The sequence below is a fragment of the Salvelinus namaycush genome, chromosome 42, assembly GCF_016432855.1.
Source record: "Salvelinus namaycush isolate Seneca chromosome 42, SaNama_1.0, whole genome shotgun sequence".
In the NCBI taxonomy this organism is placed as follows: Eukaryota; Metazoa; Chordata; class Actinopteri; order Salmoniformes; family Salmonidae; genus Salvelinus; species Salvelinus namaycush.
Window position 1 is genome coordinate 8,333,989 of NC_052348.1, and position 21,237 is coordinate 8,355,225.

General features: G+C 42.2%; 2 protein-coding genes across 2 annotated transcripts in view; both read left to right on the forward strand.

Moving 5' to 3' along the window:
- The first annotated feature begins 242 nt into the window (after positions 1-242).
- LOC120034804 (zinc finger protein 69 homolog) overlaps positions 243-21,237 on the forward strand; it is a 139,059-nt gene continuing 118,064 nt past the window's right edge. The window contains exon 1 of the mRNA XM_038981432.1: positions 243-722. Within this exon, the coding sequence (XP_038837360.1) occupies positions 443-722 (280 nt within the window). The 5' untranslated portion in view covers positions 243-442. The remainder of the gene's footprint in view (positions 723-21,237) is intronic.
- Positions 1,763-10,518, forward strand: LOC120034857 (zinc finger protein 252-like). The gene is made up of 5 exons (XM_038981507.1): positions 1,763-1,779; positions 1,974-2,141; positions 7,043-7,204; positions 8,832-8,943; positions 9,150-10,518. The coding sequence occupies exons 1-5, from the start codon at positions 1,771-1,773 to the stop codon at positions 10,127-10,129; spliced, it is 1,431 nt and encodes a 476-aa protein (XP_038837435.1). The 5' UTR covers positions 1,763-1,770; the 3' UTR covers positions 10,130-10,518.

Genomic DNA, 21,237 nt, shown 5'->3' on the forward strand with positions numbered 1-21,237 from the left:
TATGGTCATTAATTGTACCGCACAGTTGAAATGGAAATCCCAGAAGATTGATTTGGTGGTAGTAGTAGTAGCAGCAGATATTTTAGTGCAGGGGGTTTTGAGAGAAGGGCTTCCATCCAGGATCTGTTAGAGCTTCTTTTTTTGTGAACAAAATGTGCGATTCACACTCCGACCTGTGAAAGGCAGTAATACGCAACACAGCGTCTTGTCTGCCGGAAAACCATACAAAAAAGAAGAAGTAAACGGTGACCAAGAACAGTTTCCAGGTTAGCGTTGTTATTTATGGATTTATTAACACTCTGGAACTCAAGATATTACTAATTTAACTGCACAATATCACACACTTACCACATGTAGTCTTTAATTCGCATTGGAGACCAGACGTTGTCAATAGAAGTTATCTAGGGGACGATAGCTAGCTAGATACTAACGCTAGCTAACAATGGCTAACTGTATTGTTTTTCACACTCAAATAGCCTCCATCATGGAGGTGCTAGCGAATGCAGCCGTGGCAGAGATCTGTAAACTCGTAGACGACGACTATGCAGTGTTTCGTTTGGAAATAACTCAAAGCCAGAAAGAAAACAGGACATTGCGGAGGAAACTACAGCTACTGGAACTGAAGGTGGCACGGGAGCGCACAGAGAGGACAATAAGAGAGCGCGGCCTCGCCAGTCCCGGTAGTGTCAAGATCCTCGACCGATACAGAGCAATGGCAAGAGGTACATTTAGCAGAAGGCCGAGGCTGTAAATATATGCCTGTCCCCTCCTGCACATGTGTTCAGATGTGTGACAGCGGCCCAGCTGCGACATCATCTCTGAGAGGTCATCCCTTTACGGTCTCTATGCTGCCACCTACTGATATGTAAATCAATCTCCCAGTCCAGCTCATCTCTCAGGAAAAGTAGGGGTTTCGAAAGGAGTGGACATTTAGAAAGGAACCATATAAGAAGATGTGGGGTTTTTGAAAGGTGCAACTCAAGACGTCGTTTGGGTTATCGGACGTTAGTCATGGTCTGCACTCTGCAGAGATGACAGCAAGGAATTTCAGTTATGTAAAGAAAATGTCTATTGTGAGCTGTGTCTTTGAACGTTACCTACAGGTAGCCATGTATGTAACAATTTTTTTCGTAAATGTAAGTACTAGCTAACGTTAGCTACCTTAACTTTTTTTACAATGTATTATTTATTATTGAATATTTGAAATATAATTGACATATCAAGTCATGGCGGTTCCAGCGCTTCCTGAAACGCCCACTCCTTTAAGACACCCCCACTTTCTAAAGGGATGACTGCTCTGAGAGATGATGTAGCAACTGGACCCTATTGAGATGTGTTGCCAAGAATTGGGTCATGGGAAGTTTTTGGATATTATGCAATAATTCCCCTGATTACTTAGCTAGCTGTCTTGCTCAAAGACACTCATTCTAACCAGATTCTTGATTTACTGCACTTATAATTTACTCAATGAAAACAATGTGATGCATGGAATATAATACGTCAATCAATAAATAGTATATCAAGAAGTTATGAGAAGTGTTGCCTTACATCCTGGCCAATTCTAGACAGTGTCAATAGTGTACAGTATAGCATTGAGCATTGACAGTAGCTAACCTAACCACCTCTTTTCCCCCAATCACTCTCTCAGGTGAAGGACATCTCACTGGAGGCCACAGGAGCTTTGTGAAGCCAGCAGGACACAATATATGGAGAGATGACCAACCAATCACTGTAGATGAGGGGAGTGGAACCTCAACCCAGCACATTATCATGATAGAGGTTAGTGTAATAGTGTTGCATAAAAGATTTGCTACTTTGTAAATCAAAGTATTTCAGAAAGGCTCCCCTCAGCTATTCACTTGTTTACATGTACATCCTTATTTATCTGCCATAGGGGAGCTTGTGAGACTTCCCTACAACATTGTTATACAATTGAACTCATGTACTGATAACCTCCTCTCTTTTTGTGTCAGTCTGCAGAGGCTGCAGGTCCTGGAGTCAAGCAGGAGAGGTCTGAAGGAGAGGAGGACCTACGGCACAGCAGAACCATTCAGACTGGAGCAGCTGACGCGCCCCCTGTAGCCATGGAGGACCCCACCACCCCCTCAGTGCAGCCCAGGACCCGACGCAGAATCACGGAGGTCAGTGGAACGCCGAACGCCGTCCTCAAGTCAGAGACAGACACCGAGACTTTAACGGGGCTGGGGCAACTTGGCTGTCCTCTTGCTTCCCGCTCAGAGTATTTACTTTATGGTAACACGAGCCAGAGGACGGTGAGATACCATCTGTATTCAAGTGACTTGTTACAGACTCAGAATGGCCCGTCCTGTTCATATGCTACAGAGACAGAGATGATACCTGGTGACATGCCTTTGGTCTTGGATACACAGACTAATTCAATGACAGGGGACTGGAACCAGTACAGTAGTAGTGTATACTCTGAAGGGTGCCTAGATAAGAAGGGGGAGGGGCTGGTCGTAGATGAGGTGACTGTGAAAGTGGAGGGCGGCGCTCCTCTGACATGGAATGCAGACCAGACTCACTTAGGAGAAGGACACTCGCAGGGAAACACCAGTGACTTCTTAGACTACAGGGAAAGCTTAGAGACAAATCTAAATGTTGCGACTCACTCCCCTTTACTCGCGTTCAGAGATCGCGACCCAGTGTCCACGTCGATGGCACCTTCCAATTCACACGGCCGCATCCTTTTCGATCAGGTATTAAACTCAAACGACAGGGCTAGAGCCCAGGCTCAGGGAGGGGGTGCCACATCAGGCAATAGTAAAGAGAAACGGTTCCTCTGCGTGTTCTGTAACAAAGGCTTCAGCTGCCCCCAGAAGGTGGAGATCCACCAGAGGGTCCACACAGGGGAGAAATCCTTCAGCTGTACCCAGTGTCACATGCACTTCGCCAAGGCTGGCAACCTGAAGAGGCACCATATGGTCCACACAGGGGAGAAACCCTTTAGCTGTAGCCAGTGTCACATGCGCTTCGCCCAGGCTGGTGACCTGAAGAGACACCAGAGGGTCCACACAGGGGAGAAACCCTTCAGCTGTACCCAGTGTCACATGCGTTTCTCCCAGGCTGGTGACCTGAAGAGGCACCAGAGGGTCCACATGGGAGAGAGGCCATTTGCCAGTACGCACTGTGGGAAGAGGTTCTCAGAGAGGAGATACCTCAGGATGCACCAGCAGAAAAAACATTCCACTCTATAACATAGAGAGTAACCATTCCACTCGATAGCTTCTTACATTTAGATCAAACCCTGCATTAAAGGCAAATATACATTTTCATTGTTGTAAGCAGAAAAGATCCACCGATGCATTTAGAATAACAAGAGTAACAGATTTCAATGTTGAATATTCCTGGGTAGAATATTGCATCCAGACATTGTGTGGAACACCTTCCTAATATTGAGTTATACCCCATTTTTGCCCTCAGAACAGCCTCAATTTGTCAGGGCAATGACTACAAGGTGTCGAAAGCGTTCCACAGGGATGCTGTCCCATGTTGACTCCAATGCTTCCCACAGTTGTGTCAAGTTGGCTGGATATATTTTGGGTGGTGGAACATTCTTGATACACATGTAAACTGTTGAGTGAGAAAAACCCAGCGGCGTTGCAGTTCTTGACACACTCAAACCGGTGCGCCTGGCACCTACTACCATACCCCATTCAAAGGCACTTAAACATTTGTGTCTTGTGTCTTGCCCATTCACCCTCTGAATGGCACATATACACAATCTATGTCTCAGTTGTCTCCAGGCTTAAAAATCATTCTTTAACCTGTCTCCTCCCCTTTATCGACAGTTGATTTAACAAGTGACATCAATAAGGTATCATAACTTTCACCTGGATTCACCTGTTCAGTCTGTCATGGAAAGTACACTGTTTTGTACACTCAGTGTATGTCCACCATGATGGGTTTAACAACAACAAGGCAACAGTAAACCTGTCGAGACAGGAGATGTGCGTGTTCAACGTTTGGAGTTTCAGTTGATTGCTATAGCGCCCTCTTGGGCCAATCAGTGTAATTCTGTAAATGCCAGGGCCCGGTTTCACAAAATGGTTCGAATGATGAAAAGGAAGCGAATGGAGAAGAGAAAGATGCCCGTCACCTTATTTTAAATCAGCCACTTACTTAGATAACTAGCAAGTTAAGCTTAAGCAAAATTCTGTGTTTTTCACACAGGAAATATCTTGCTGCGTTTTGTAAACACAGATCTAAAATGCTTATTGTAATTTCTGTAAAATATTGACTTTCAGCAAAACATCAGGAAATGTAGCTGGCTACATTCTTTCTATGATAAACATTAGAAAGATGATGGCCATGCATCGCTTTTGCAAACAAAAGACTTTGCTTTTTCATTTAAGTTCATTTATTTGTGTGGCTGCCAGGCAAATAGCTTTGCACTTCTGTTGTCAGCTTCATTTTCATCAGATATTTTCTGCCGAATGTGTTTCACTAATGTTTTTATTGTGAGGGAAAACTAGTTGCACATCCCTGATCACACTATTGAAGTAAAAAACTCACTGACTTTCAATATAAAACGCGACGCTGTCTACACAGCAGGACTCACCTGCACCCGCTTTCTCCCGTTGTGCTATTTGCAAACCAACTGTTCTGGGGAACTGCAGTAAGTTTCATAATGTATAATGAAGAACGCAATCTGCTTTATCTCCTAACGTATTGCACAAGTTGACTGCAGGTATTTACTTAATAGGATCGGACCCTTTTTTTCAATTTTTGCCTAAAATGACATAACCAAATCTAACTGCCTGTAGCTCAGGACCTGAAGCAAGGATATGCATATACTTGATACCATTTGAAAGTAAACACTTTGAAATTGTGGTAATGTGAAATTAATGTAAGATAATATAACACATTAGATCTAGTAAAAGATAATACAAACAAAAAAACATGTTTGCTCCATGTTTGAAATGCAAGAGAAAGGCAATTAGGATTCTGTGTAATTTAGATGTTGTCCACAAGATGGCAGCAGTGTGTGTGCAAAGTTTCAGACTGATCAGTTTATTAATTATTTTATTTTATTTCACCTTTATTTAACCAGGTAGGCTAGTTGAGAACAAGTTCTCATTTGCAACTGCGACCTGGCCAAGATAAAGCAAAGCAGTTTGACACATACAACAACACAGAGTTACACATGGAATAAACAAACATACAATCAATAATACAGTAGAAAAAGTCTATATACAGTATGTGCAAATGAGGTAGGATAAGAGAGGTAAGGCAATAAATAGGCCATGATGGCAAATTAATTACAATATAGCAATTAAACACTGGAATGGTAGGATGTGCAGAAGATGAATGTGCAAGTTGAGATACTGGGGTGCAAAGGAGCAAGATAAATAAATAACTACAGTATGGGGATGAGGTAGATTGGATGGGCTATTTCCAGATGAGCTATGTACAGGTGCAGTGATCTGTGAGCTGCTCTGACAGCTGGTGCTTAAAGCTAGTGAGGGAGGTAAGTCTTCAGCTTCAGAGATTTTTGCAGTTCGTTCCAGTCATTGGCAGCAGAGAACTGGAAGGAGATTGTAGATGTTTAATGTGAGTCTGGAAGAAGAGTTTACAGTCTAACCAGACACCTAGGTATTTGTAGTTGTCCACATATTCAAAGTCAGAACCGTCCAGAGTAGTGATGTTGGACGTGCAGGCAGGTGCGGGCAGCGAAGAATTACACCACTTTTACATTACACCATTTTGTATCAAGTCTGCCAGGAATTTGCCCAAATGTGCCGAATTGGTCAATTTATACATTTAAGTACAAAAATGCTATGGTAATAAAAAAATTAAGTTGACACACTCCCAGGAATGTCATACATGATAGATCATAAGGGGGGGTGGAGCCAGAGACAGCAGTGGGGTCAAACTGTAGAACCCAGTTACTACATTTGAATATAAAAATAGATTTTCTTTCAAACAAAACTACACTACATTTTATCTATGGGACCCTCAGGATGACAAATCAGAGCAAGATTACTGAAATGTAAGTACATCATTTACCTTCAGAGGTGAATGTATCAAACCAGTTGCCGTGATGTGTTTTGTTGTTGTGCACTATCCTCAAACAATAGCATGGTCTTTATTTTCTGTAATAGCTACTGTAAATTGGACACTGAAGTTAGATTAACAAGAATTTAAGCTTTCTGCCCATGTAAGACATGTCTATGTCCGGGAAAGTTGGCTGTTGTATACTATGTTTTCTAGTCACATTATCGCATATTGAGCAACAATTGTCCCGGTTTAGGGACACTGATCCCGTAGCGGTTTTAAGTAGCTACAAATATAAAAATGTATTGAAAAACTGCAAAGAAATAGTTAATACGGTATTGATAAACCATCCTGTGGCTATTTCCAAATACCCCAGTATACACGGTTTACCTCCCAAGCCTAGTTCCTAATGTTTTGTACACTCGGTGTATAAGGCATATACTGTATAAGCCTAAAAAGTCTGTTAGATATTGTGTTTGTACTGTGTAGTCTATAATGATGTTCACAAATGCCTATTTCATTACTTCCATTCAATACTTCATTTTTTCCCCAAGACACTTTTAATGAGAATATGAATGCAGATTTGTAGTTGATATGTATATGTGTGGTGTATTTAAAACTTGTTTATGTTTATTAATAAACACAAAATGGTACTCTTCCAAGACTATCATTGAGACTCTCGTTAGTATACATCACATCTGATTTCACCCTATTCTGCATACACCCCACAGCACTTTATAACCAATATACACTTACTAAATATGCCTACACATACCCACACACTAACAAACACCTACTGTACATGTCAAAATAGTTTTGTCAGACTTTTGACTTATCATAGCTGACTCATATTTATGTCCACCATGATGAGTTTAACAACAATGAAATCATTCTCTAACTACAGTATAGAACTTAAACGTAGTGGGGATGGGTAAACACTCCATGTTGAAAGTGTGTTTATTATCTGTGTGTGTCCGTACCTGAGGGAGTGTATGTCTGTGTAATCTGTAACACCTCTCTTTTCCAGGAGGAGGAGGGTCCAGAGGTGCTGCTGGTGAAGGAGGAGGGGTGTGAGGAAGGTCTGGGGAACCCTGAGGGGACTATAATCATGGAGGACAACCAGACTACACCTCCTGAACCCACAGAGGAACCAGCTGAGCAGCACAGGACCACACACAGTCTCACTGAGGTGAGTCCACTGTGAACTACTGTCTGTATGGTATTAGGCCTCTCAGAGTTGGAGTGCTGATCTAGGATAAGTTTGTCTTTTAGATCATAATGAGTAAGACTATATAGACAAGTGGGGATCTGATCCTCAATCAGCACTTCTACTCTGAGACTCTGTGTGGATACTGGGCATCTCAGAAAAGGTTCCTAGGAATCCAGTTCAAACTTTTTTTAAGACTAAAAAAACTCCCAGTTCAGAGTAGGTTTTAGGATGATGTTAAGACACTGCTCAGACAGTCTGAGCCAGGAGTAAAATACACTCATAAAAGTTTCTCCGCTGGTAATCTCGACAGTTTGAGTTACTGCAAAGGAAAGATGGTGATGACGCTCATTGGCATTGTCGCAAATAATGGGGAATAACCAATCGCAATGAGGCAACGCCAGCTGTGAACTCTAGAGCAGTGATTCGCAAACTGGGGAGGCAGAGTGTAATTTCGAAATTCGTTTTTCTCTTGTCATTGCATACCATAGCTCTCTATTTTGAACTTGTCAGAAATGTCCAGATCAACTAGCCCATGTCAGCTAACAGTCTTTTAGCCCATAGATTTTTTTGTAATGCTTGAGTCACTCAAATATTACGGGATGTTCCCCAATGCTGGAAGGGGGGCCTTAGTGAAAAAGTTTGGGAACCCCTGCTCTATAGCATGCTTTAGACAACCACAATGAATGTGACTGAATGTTGCAATAGTAAATCGTTTGATATCATTTGTCACCTGACACGATCACTTTGCCTAGTCTTAATTATTGCCTATATAATATGTTGGCATGCATACCCTTTTTTTCCCCTTTTTTTTAACCAATTATGATGGTTGTTAAAAGCAAAATGTTGGTGTTATATCAACACACTCGTCACTCCTTTTTAACAACTCTATATCGCTTTGGCACAGTAGGCATCAAGTCACTTGTCAATAATGTTGCATGCAACGTTTTACTAAAGGTCTATAATTTTCATTGAACACAATCAATGTTAGCATAAGCTCTAGATGCCTTCCATTGCTACAAAGGGATAGCTTGACATAACGTGTTGTAGGAAATTCAATAATCAAAGAAAAACATGTTTATACATTTTTGCCAAGTGGTTATAAGTATTTAGACATATCATGTGAAATGGGCCTCATGAAATTATTATCAAAAGTGCAAGATATAATGTTGCATGTAGGTCTATATTATTTATGGATTGATCATATAGAAATATCAAAACATTATTTGAACAACTCTAAAGCATTTGCAAGTGGCACAGGAACATCAGACTCGCTGCATATTTACCCATAAGAGTAGGAGTAAAATGTCTCTATTCTCAGCACTTACGACCAATTTCCTACTCTGAGATGCTTTCTGGATACGGGCCCAGGTCTTGATCAATTTTGTATTAAGTGTGGGACTATGTCTTTGAATTATGAAACCATTGAAGAGTGTCAAGTAGTCAAATCAACTAACATGTTTGCTGCATAGTATCAAATCAACTAGCATGTTTGCATAGCACCGCACGGCATAGCAATGCCTCTTTGCCCAATCAGATGATGCCTCATATCAGGGTGCTCATATCAGATTTCTTGATCCAACATCCTCTCACTCTGTATCTCTTACAGTCAGTAGACATGGAGGATGGGAAGCCTGATCTGCTGCTGGTCAAAGAGGAGACAATAGAAGATGGACCAGAGAGCATTGACCTGTTGAGTGGATTAAAAATGGGGGAGCAAGGTAAGAGAGAAATACATATAACCTACATACAGTAATAGATCTTCAATGGGACTATTTTTATTTTCTTCATTCAGAAAATTAAATCAATACAACTTATGTTTACATACAAAACACACACATTATAATGTATGAACTTTGACTCAACTGCACATGTATAGTCTTCTCTGCCATGTTTGTGAAATCTATTTTCTAACTTCTTCCTGAAGGTGGTTGGCTGGAGGCTAACAGAGCAGACTGGGTGGCCATCTTGGATTCCCAGACCCAGACGGGTGCCGCTAAGAGCCCAGGGGATAACATCACTGAGCAGGCCAGGACCAGAGGGGACAGCATCAAATTTGGGCTGGGGAAAAACATTGTTAACCACAACCAGAAACAGGCAGTCGAACACAAAACAACAACCGAACTTAGTCTCCATGACAACAGACTGGCTGAGACCAGGGCGAGGCGTAGATTAGGTCTGCGGGGACAGGGACGTGTCCATATTCGGCTGGAGAGAACAGACACAGACTCGGCTAGCGATGCTCCGTCCTGCTCCTATAGATGTGATTCAGAGAGACTGATGGCGCCTCTAACAGGTGCTGCCTTCAGCCTACCTTCTATAGGATCTATCAACTGGAACATGGACCCTGTGACAACACAGACACTCCCTGGCCTTCATCCTCCTCACACTCTCCTAATGTTAAAACAGACCTCAGACAATGCCAGTGCCTCAATGCTAAATAGCTACACAAGCCCATTGACAAATGACAGTAGTAGTAATGCTATCAGCAGATCTGGTGGCAAAGAGAAGCGCTTCCCATGTTCATTCTGTGGGAAAGCCTTCAGTTTCCCCAAACAGGTGAAGATCCACCAGAGGATGCATACAGGTGAGAAACCCTTTGTCTGCCCCCTATGCCGGGCCAGTTTCTCCCACCCGTCCAACCTGAAGAGGCACCAGAGGGTCCACACAGGGGTGAAACCCTTCAGCTGTACCCAGTGTCACATGCGCTTCACCCAGGCTGGCCACCTGAAGAGGCACCAGAGGGTCCACACAGGGGAGAAACCCTACAGCTGCCCCCAGTGTGAGAAGAGGTTCTCCCACCAGCACCATCTGAAGATGCACCTGAAGATCCACACAGGAGAGAGGCCGTTCGCCTGTACGCTACCTCAGGATACATCAGCAGAAAATGCACACAGCCTTGTATAGATTATAGTGATATGTTGTATTAGCTAGTATAGTGTAAAGTGACATATAATGTAGTACTAGTTAGTTTGTAGTTAATTCTGTTGGTTTTGGATGTAAAGGGAACTGGATGAGGTGACCTGAGGAAAGAATGAGTATGATGAGGCAGAGTAGATGATAAGGTGATTGGTTGGTGTGACCATTTAAAAAACATTAAATACAAAATTGGCTCTGTGCTGACTGACTTGGTTATTTTTGTATCATTGCAGGGACTGAGTTTCCCTTCTGTCAGACGAACCAAAACATACTTAATTATTGAATCAACACATATGGAACATTTTTATTAACTCCAATGACTCCATGCTGTTAGTACTTGAATCACTGTGTTAAAGATGGGCTTGACTGTGGTTAACCTTTTATAATATCATGTTTCTGTAAGTACAGCAAAGAGTTTCTTATATAAACCTTTATGCTTTTCTGTTGAATTTGGTGAATATCGGCTCTGAATTAAGATGCAAAGATGTCTGCAGAAAGAATGGGGTGTCAGCTATGACATGACACCTTGAGTTTGTGAACATCTATTAGGGTAATTGAACTACGGTAATTGAAGTTGATTTACATCCGGTAACAGAATTACGGTAATTATGGTATTACGTTATGGGTCCCCGATCTGTACTATACAGAAATGCATAATTATGGATTTGAATGTTCATGTTGATGAATTCTGAATAGGTACACAAAGGTAGAAATATGCGATATCCACCTTTGCATATTTGGGTGTTATTCTACACACTGGCTATTATTCTAATGCACTCGACCCCCAAACAAGACCACAGTTGGTCCGAACCAGACAAATCTAAACCTATCATATACAGTTGAAGTCGGAAGTTTACATACACTTAGGTTGGAGTCATTAAAACTCGTTTTTCAACCACTCCACAAATTTCTTGTAAACAAACTATAATGCATGTGCATGACAAGTAATTTTTCCAACAATTGTTTACAGACAGATTATTTCACTTATAATTCACTGTATCACAATTCCAGTGGGTCAGAAGTTTACATACACTAAGTTGACTGTGCCTTTAAACAGCTTGGAAAAATTCCAGAAAATGATGTCATGGCTTTAGAAGCTTCTGATAGGCTAATTGACATAATTTTAGTCAATTGGAGGTGTACCTGTGGATGTATTTCAAGGCCTACCTTCAAAATCAGTGCCTCTATGCTTGACATCATGGGAAAATCAAAAGAACTCAGCCAAGACCTCAGAAAAACAATTATAGACCTCCACAAGTCTGGTTCATACTTGGGAGCAATTTCCAAATGCCTGAAGGTACGACGTTCATCTGCACAGACAGTAGTACGCAAGTAAAACCACCAATGGACCACGCAGCCGTCATACCGCTCAGGAAGGAGACGCGTTCTGTCTAGAGATGAACGTACTTTGGTGCGAAAAGTGCAAATCAATCCCAGAACAACAGCAAAGGACACTGTGAAGATGCTGGAAGAATCAGGTACAAAAGTATCTATATCCACAGTAAAACGAGTCCTATATCGACATACTCTGAAAGGCCGCTCAGCAGGGAAGAAGCCACTGCTCCAAAACCGCTATAAAAAACCCACTGCACATGGGGACAAATATCGTACTTTTTGGATAAATGTCCTCTGGTCTGATGAAACAAAAATAGAACTGTTTGGCCATAATGACCATCGTTATGTTTGGAAGAAAAAGGGGGAGGCTTGCAAGCCGAAGAACATCATCCCAACCGTGAAGCACGAGGGTGGCAGCATCATGTTGTGGGGGTGCTTTGCTGCAGGAGGGACTGGTGCACTTCACAAAATAGATGGCATCATGAGGGAGGGAAATTATGTGGCTATATTGAAGAAACATCTCAAGACATCAGTCAGGAAGTTAAAGCTTGGTCGCAAAGCCTGACCTCAATTCTATAGAAAATTTGTGGGCAGAACTGAAAAAGCATGTGCGAGCAAGGCCTACAAACCTCGTTCAGTTACACCAGCTCTATTGTGGAAGGCTACCTGAAACGTTTGACCCAAGTTAAGCAATTTATAGGCAATGCTACCAAATACTAATTGAGTGTATGTAAACTTCTTACCCACTGGGAATGTGATGAAAGAAATAAAAGCTGAAGTAAATCATTCTCTCTACTATTATTCTGGCATTTAACGTTCTTGAAAGAAAGTGGTGATCCTAACTGACCTAAGACAGGGAATGTTTACTAGGATAAAATGTCAGGTATTGTGAAAAACTGAGTTTAAATGTATTTAGCTAAGGTGTATGTAAACTTCCGACTTCAACTGTACATCTACGTTTCACAAGTTTGGACATCACAGTAGAGTTCAGTGCAAAGTATTCAGACCCCTTGACTTTTTTCCACATTTTGTTACGTTACAGCTTTATTCTAAAATGTATTAAATAAAATATTTTCCTCATCAATCTACACACCCCATATTGACAAAGCGAAAACAGGTTTTTAGAAATGTTTGGAAATGTGGGGCCTCCCGAGTGGCGCAGTGGTCTAAGGCTGTGCCACTAGAGATTCTGGGTTCGAGTCCAGGCTCTGTCGCAGCCGGCCGTGACCAGGAGACCCATTGGGTTTTGCACAATTGGCCCAGTGTCGTCCGGGTTAGGGGAGGGTTTGGTCGGCAGGGATATCCTTGTACCATCGCGCACAAGCAACTCCTGTGGCGGGCCAGGCGTAGTGCACGCTGACACGGTCGCCAGGTGTACGGTGTTTCCTCCGACACATTGGTGCGGCTGGCTTCCGGGTTAAATGGGCACTGTGTCAAGAAGCAGTGCGGCTTGGTTGGGTTGTGTTTCGGAGGACGCATGGCTCTCGACCTTCGCCTCTCCCGAGTCCGTACGGGAGTTGCAGCGATGAGACAAGACTGTAACTACCAATTGGATACCACGAAATTGGGGAGAAAAAAGGGGTGAAAAAAAGAGAAAAGTTTGCAAATTAATTAAAAATAAAAAGCAGATTCCTTATTTACATACGTTTTCAGACCCTTTGCTATGAGGCTTGTAATTGAGCTCAGGTGCATCATGTTTCCTTTGATCATCTTTGAGATGTTTCTACAACTTGTTTGGAGTCCACCTGTGGTAAATTCAATTGATTGGACATGATTTGGAAAGGCACACACCTGTCTATTTAAGGTCCCACAGTTGACAGTGCATGTCAGAGCAAAAACCAAGCAATGAGGTCGAAGGAATTATCCGTAGAGCTCTGAGACAGGATTGTGTCGAGGCACAGATCTGAGGAATGGTGTCCAAAAAAAATGTCTGCAGCATTGAAGGTCCCCAAGAACACAGTGGCCTCCATCATTCTTAAATGGAAGAAATTTAGAACCACCAACATTCTTCCTAGAACTGGCCGCCCGGCCAAACTGAGAAATTGGGGGAGAAGGGCCTCGGTCAGGGAGGTGACCATGAACCCCATGGTCACTGTGACAGAGCTCCAGAGTTCCTCTTTGGAGATGGGAGAACCTTCCAGAAGGGCAACAATCTCTGCAGCACTCCACCGATCAGGCTTTAAATATAGAATAGCCAGACAGAAGCCACTCTTCAGTAAAAGCCACATGACAGCCCGCTTGGAGTTTGCCAAAAGGCACCTTAAGGACTCTCAGACCATGAAAAACAAGAGTCTCTGGTTTGATGAAACCAAGATTGAACTCTTTGGCCTGAATGCCAAGCGTCATGTCTGGAGGAAACCTGGCACCATCCCTCTGGTGAAGCATGTTGGTGGCAGCATCATGCTGTGGGGGATGTTTTTCAGCGGCAGGGACTGAGACACTAGTCAGGATCGAGGGAAAGATGAACCGAGCGAAGTAAGAGAGATCCTTGATGAAAACCTGCTCCAGAGCTTTCAGGACCTCAGACTGGGGCGAAGGTTCACTTTCCAACAGGACAACGACCCTAAGTACACAGCCAAGACAATGCACGAGTGGCTTCCGGACAAGTCTCTGAATGTCCTTGAGTGGCCCAGCCAGAGCCCGGACTTGAACCCGATCGGACATCTCTGGAGAGACCTGAAAATAGCTTTGCAGTGACGCTCCCCATCCAACCTGACAGAGCTTGAGAGGATTTTCAGAGAAGAATGGGAGAAACACCCATTGGGAGAAACTCCAATTCTATCTCGGGGATCTACAGACAGTTCCTTGGACTTCATAGTATAGATTTTGCTCTGAGATGCACTGCCAACTGTGGGGTCAACTGTGGGACCTGAATATAGGCAGGTGTGTTTCTTTCTAAATCATGTCCAAACAATTGAATTGGCTACAGGAGGACTCCAATTGAGTTGTAGTGACATCTCAAGGATGCTGAAATGTACCGTTTCTTCAGGAGTATCAGCAAAGGGGTGTGAATACTTATGTGAATTAGATAATTCTGTATTTCAATTTTAATAAATTTGCTAAAAAAAATAATAATATACGTTTTCACTTTGTAATTATGGAGTATTGTGTGTACAGTCGTGGCCAAAAGTTTTGAGAATGACACAAATATCAATTTCCACAAAGTTTGCTGCTTCAGTGTCTTTAGAGATTTTTGTCAGATGTTACTATGGAATACTGAAGTATAATTACAAGTATTTCATAAGTGTCAAAGGCTTTTATTGACAATTACATGAGGTTGATGCAAAGAGTCAATATTTGCAGTGTTGACCCTTCTTTTTCAAGACCTCTGCAATCCGCCCATGCATGCTGTCAATTAACTTCTGGGCCACATCCTGACTGATGGCAGCCCATTCTTGCATAATCAATGCTTGGAGTGTTGGCATGACACAGGAGTGATGGTAACGCTCACCTTGTCTTCTCCGGACAAGCTTTTTTCCGGATGCCCCAAACAATCGGAAAGGGGATTCATCAGAGAAAATGACTTTACCCCAGTCCTCAGCAGTCCAATCCCTGTACCTTTTGCAGAATATCAGTCTGTCCCTGATGTTTTTCATGGAGAGAAGTGGCTTCTTTGCTGCCCTTCTTGACACCAGTTCATCCTCCAAAAGTCTTCACCTCGCACGCACACCTGCCTGCTGCCATTCCTGAGCAAGATCTGTACTGGTGGTGCCCGATCCCGCAGCTGAATCAACGTTAGGAGACAGTCCTGGCGCTTGCTGGACTTTCTTGGGCGCCCTGAAGCGTTCTTCACAACAATTGAACCGCCCACCTTGAAGTTCTTGATGATCCGATAAATGGTTGATTTAGGTGCAATCTTACTGGCAGCAATATCCTTGCCTGTGAAGCCCTTTTTGTGCAAAGCAATGATGACGGCACATGTTTCCTTGCAGGTAACCATGGTTGACAGAGGAAGAACAATGATTCCAAGCACCACCCTCCTTTTGAAGCTTCCAGTCTGTTATTCGAACTCAATCAGCATGACAGAGTGATCTCTAGCCTTGTCCTCGTCAACACTCACACCTGTGTTAACGAGAGAATCACTGACATGATGTCAGCTGGTCCTTTTGTGGCAGGGCTGAAATGCAGTGGAAATGTTTTTTTGGGGGATTCAGTTCATTTGCATGGCAAAGAGGGACTTTGCAATTAATTACAATTCATCTGATCACTCTTAATAACATTCTGGAGTATATGCAAATTGCCATCATACAAACTGAGGTGGCAGACTTTGTGAAAATGAATATTTATGTCATTCTCAAAACTTTTGGCCACGACTGTAGATGGGTGAGAATTGTTATTTTTAATCCATTTTGAATTCAGGCTGTAACAACAATGTGGAATAAGCCAAGAGGTATGAATACTTTCTAAAGTCACTGTACATTTCAGTACATACACACAAAGTTGGTCACATGGGGGAGAGCTGTTGTAACGTGAGGTGTTGCATTATTTGTTTTTTTGAAACCATTTTTGCTGTTAACTTGCGCTATATGATGTGGAAGGGAGTTCCTTGCAATCATGCCTCTGTATCAGAGGAGGCTGCTGAGGGGAGGATGGCTCATAATAATGGCTGGATTGGTTATTCCATTAGCTACAGCTATTACCACAAGCCTGCCCTCCCCAATTAAGGTACCACCAAGCTCCTGTGCACTGTATAATACTGTAGATATGTCGGGACCAGTTTATTACTGGTCACCCATTCTAAAACTGACCGCAACTCTATGTTTAGGGTTGCAGTGATTTCACTGTATGTGGTTGCTGACACATATAGGGTTGAATCATCAAAGGTTGCACTGAAATCTAACAGTATAGCTCTCACAATCTTGTTATCAATTTATTTTTAACAAATCATCAGTCATTTGTGTCAGTCTAGTACATGTTGAGTGCCCTTCTCTTTAAAACCTCACTAGGGTTGGGGGCACTATTTTCACCTCCGGATGAAAAGCGTGCCCAAAGTAAACTGCCTGTTACTCAGGCCCAGAAGCTAGGATATGCATATACTTGGTAGTAATTGATTTGGATAGAAAACACTCTAAAGTTTCCAAAACTGTTAAAATAATGTCTGTGAGTATAACAGAGCTGGCAGGCGAAAACCTGAGGAAAATCCATCCAGGAAGTGGGATTTTTTTATGTTTGTAGTTTTATATTGAATGCCTATACAGTATATCGTGACTTAGGACTCAAATTGCACTTCCTATGGCTTCCACTAGATGTCAACAGTCTTTAGAAATTGTTTCAGGCTTGTATTCTGAAAAATGAGGGAGTAAGACCACTCTGAGTAAGTGGATAGTGGAAAGTCCCCAGACCTGTTTGCTGTGCACGACCGAGAGCGCGCCTTTCTTGTTTTACTTTTATATTGACGAAGCTATTGTCCGGTTGAAATATTATTGATTATTATGACTAAAACAACCTGAGGATTGATTATAAACATCGTTTGACATGTTTCTACGAACTTTACTGATACTTTTTGGATTTTTCGTCTGCCTGTTGTGACTGCCTTTGAGCCATTGGATTACTGAACAAAACGTGCCAACAAAACTGAGGTTTTTGGATATAAAGAGGGACTTTATCGAACAAAACAAACATTTATTGTGAAACTGGGAGTCTTGTGAGTGCAACCATATGAAGAACATCAAAGGTAAGTGATTAATTTTATTGCTATTTCTGACTTTTGTAACTCCAATACTTGGCTGGTAACTGTTTGTAATGTTTTGTGTGCTGGGCGCTGTCCTCAGGTAATCGCATGGTATGCTTTCGCCGTAAAGCCTTTTCGAAATCTGACACCGCGGTTGGATTAACAAGAAGTTCATTTTTAAGCCGATGTATAACACTTGTATGTTTTATGAATTTTTATTATGAGTATTTCTGTTTTTGAATTTGGCGCTCTGCAATTTCACCAGATGTTGGCCAGGTGGGACAGTACCCATATACCCATAAGAAGTTTATAAGAATTCTGAAAGTCTATATTGGTCAAACATCATTTTTTCCAACAGTTTGCTAAGAACTGGCAGCAAGCTGATAGGTCGGCTGTTAAAACCAGTAAAGGCCACTTTACCATTCTTGGGTAGTGGAATGACTTTGGTCTACCACCAGGCCCGAGGACAAATATTGATCAATAACAACAGTTTTTTCCACCTCTCTCACAGTAACAAAATTCACACTTAGAATGTTTTCTTTTCATTACTTGTTTTTTATGCATGAATATGATGGTTTACTGTTCGTTCTTGGCATTTCCTGCCTAAGTTTGCCCACTTTGCCAATGAAGTAATCATTCAAATGGTTGGTTATTCATCACAAAAGCATTTGATGTTGCCAATCTGATTTGAGGAAAGATGGAGTTGAATTTGTATTTCTGCCCATAATTTAAAGTACTAAAGTTTGTTTTCTATAATTCTTTATATCATTGATCTTGGCCTCATAATAAAGTTTCTTCTTCTTTTTGTCACATAATTTCTCAATTTGCAGTCAGCCAGTCAGATTGCAGGCAGCCAGACTTATTAGCCACTCCTTTCAACCCCCATCTCTTTCATCCATACAGTTTTTTAATTCCTCATCAACCCATGGAGCCATAACAGTTCAAACAGTCAGTTTCTTAACTGCTGCATGTGTGTTAATAATTGGAAGAAGCAATTTCATAAATTCATCAAATGCAGCATCTGGATGCTTCTTACAAATATTTGTGTATGATCTCCAGCTTTTGGAACCTTTGCTTTCCTTGATATTGCCACTATATTGTGTGCATCCAATGGGTACGGATATAGCTTTAGAATATAGTTCTACAGTATTAGTAAAAATGTGATCATTACATGAGGATTATACAGTTCCTGTAGTGTTTGTAAACACTGTGGTAGGTTGATTAATAACCTGAACCAGATTACAGGCACTGGTTACAGAGAAGCTTCCTCTTGATGAAAACCAGTCAATATTCAGGTCCCCAAGGAAGTAGCCCTCTCTGTTTACATCACAAGCTATCAAGCATTTCACCACATTATCTAGATACTGACTGTTAGTACTTGGTGGCCTATAACAACACCCTAAAATAATAAGCTTTAGATGAGGTAGGTGAACCTGGAACCACAAATCAAATCAAGTTTATTTTATATAGCCCTTCGTACATCAGCTAATATCTCGAAGTGCTGTACAGAAACCCAGCCTAAAACCCCAAACGGGAAGCGATGCAGGTGTAGAAGCGCGGCGGCTAGGAAAAACTCCCTAGAAAGGCCAAAATCTAGGAAGAAATCTAGAGAGGAACCAGGCTATGAGGGGTGGCCAGTCCTCTTCTGGCTGTGCCGGGTGGAGATTATAACAGAACATGGCCAAGATGTTCAAATGTTCATAAATGACCAGCACAACACTTCAGCAACACTTGATATGAGATCTTCTCTAAGCGTTACAGGGATATGACTCTGAATGTATACAGCAACACCTCCCCCATAGGCATTCCTGTCTCTTCTATAGATGTTATCCTTGTATTGCTTCTGCTGTATCATCAAAGGAATTACCTAAGTCTCAGAAATGGCTAATGTATGAATGTTATCTGATGTTAGCAAGTTACTGATTTTATTAACATTATTTCTAAGGCTACATATATTACCTGGGTAGATGATCAGAGATAGACATTGTCACGACTTCCACTGAAGGTGGCTCCTCTCCCTGTTCGGGTGGCGCTCGGCAGTCGTAGTCGCCGGTCTACTAGCTGCCACCAATCCTTTTTCCTTTTCTTTGGTTATGTCTGTCTTGTGTGTCACCTGTGTTCTATTTGGTTAATTAGGGGGGGTATTTAAATCTCGCCATTTCTTCCGGGTTTTGTGTGGGATTGTTTCGTTTGATGTCATTCAGTTTTGGGGTGTGTTTTTAGGTTCTGTTGTACAGGTGGTTTGAGGCTACTGTTGTAGTCCTGTTTTTCCTGTTCTTTGGACCTTGTTTATTAAACGCCCTTTTCGGAAACTTGCTTTCTCCTGCGCCTGACTCCACACCCACATCTCCTTTTGGAGAGACCTGACAAACATAATATGGAAAATAACAAACAAAGCAAGAGAAAGTAAAAACATTATTCAGCAGTCCATCAATCATTTGGTTTGTGTACGTGTGTGTGTGTGCTGCGGAGTTGAAGCTATGAATCCTCAGGCTTGGCTCTCTCATCCCTTCCAGGCTTTTGGGAGAGAGGGTGGACATTGAGCTTGTCATGGCGGATGTAAGCAATGTCCCCACAAGTTCTGACAGCTTTCATGGCTGGGATAAGTTATTTCCTCTTCTGGTGCACAGCTTCAGGATAGTCCTAGTTGAGGAAGATGTACATTCCTCTCACGTTTAGGCTCTTTCCAGAACAGCTACCTTGTCCTTGAACCTCAGGAACTTGACCACTTGTCACCTGGGCCGGTGATGGGTTTCCCAGTCCTGTGGGTGTGCTCCCCCTCAATCTTCTTGTGGTCCATCTTCAGTTTCTCAGTGATCATTTCCCTCACTTTGTCCTCAGACTCCGTCCAGGTCTCTTGGAGATTCTGCAATTCCGTCCACAACGTTGTTCCACCTTGATTGTCCCTCGAGATAATATGATTTATCATGGATTCACATACAGAACTGATGTCCTCTCTCAATGAATTACAGATTGCTGTCATCTTGCTGTTCTCTTGTTTAAACTCATCGAGCTGACCCTGTGAGAACTGCAAACTGTTCTTCATGTCCTTGACCTCTCTGGTCAGATCATCCATTCTTTTGTTAGTTGACAGTATTTCGACACAACACTTGAAGTTATTTTATTGTTGTTGTAACAACTGCTTGTCAAACTATTTTTGTTAGTTTAAAAGATCCTTCAAACACAACTGTCCTCAACGGTACTTCCACCGGCTTTGGTCTTTGTAATGATAGCAACATAGGTGCGCTGTTACTCCTCACAGTTCCAGACAGGGCAGGTCACAAGGCAGATGGGAACAGCAACAAACAGCAGGGATTCAAACAGCCACACTCCCAGGACAATTCGTAGTCCTAGCCACAAGGGCTGTGAGCTGTGTTCAAGCTGCTGAGATAACCTGGCTAGCTTGATAGCTAACTAACGTTAGTTCGAAGCTAGGCTAGTGTATGCGCCAACAAGGGAACAATGAGCTACTTCTCTGGAGCAAAATAGACTTGCTATTGTTCCCTGTAATACAGTAAACGTCCTACACCTTAATGTGATGTAATACACTGAGTATACCAAACATTCGGAACACCTTCCTAATATTGAGGTGTCAAAAGGGTTCCACAGGGATGCTGACCCATGTTGACTTCAATGCTTCCCACAGTTGTGTCAAGTTAGCTGGATGTTCTTTGGGTGGTGGAACATTCTTGATACACATGGGAAACTGTTGAGTGTGAAAAACCCAGCAGCGTTACAGTTCTTGACATAAACCGGTGTGCCTGGCTACCCTGTTCAAAGGCATTTACATTTTTTGTCATGCCCATTCACCCTCTGAATGGCATACATACACAATCCATGTCTCAATTGTCTCAAGGCTTAAAAATCCTTATTTAACCTATCTCCTCCCCTTCATCTACACTGATTGAAGTGGATTTAACAGGTGACATGAATAAAAGATCATAGACTGACCAAGTGAATCTAGGTGAAAGCTATGTCATGGAAAGAGCAGGTGTTCTTAATGTTTTGTATACTCAGTGTCCAGTATGTTGACAACTTTTTGAAAATTACAGAATTACAAGGCAAAAGTCAATGTTTCTCAAACCTACAG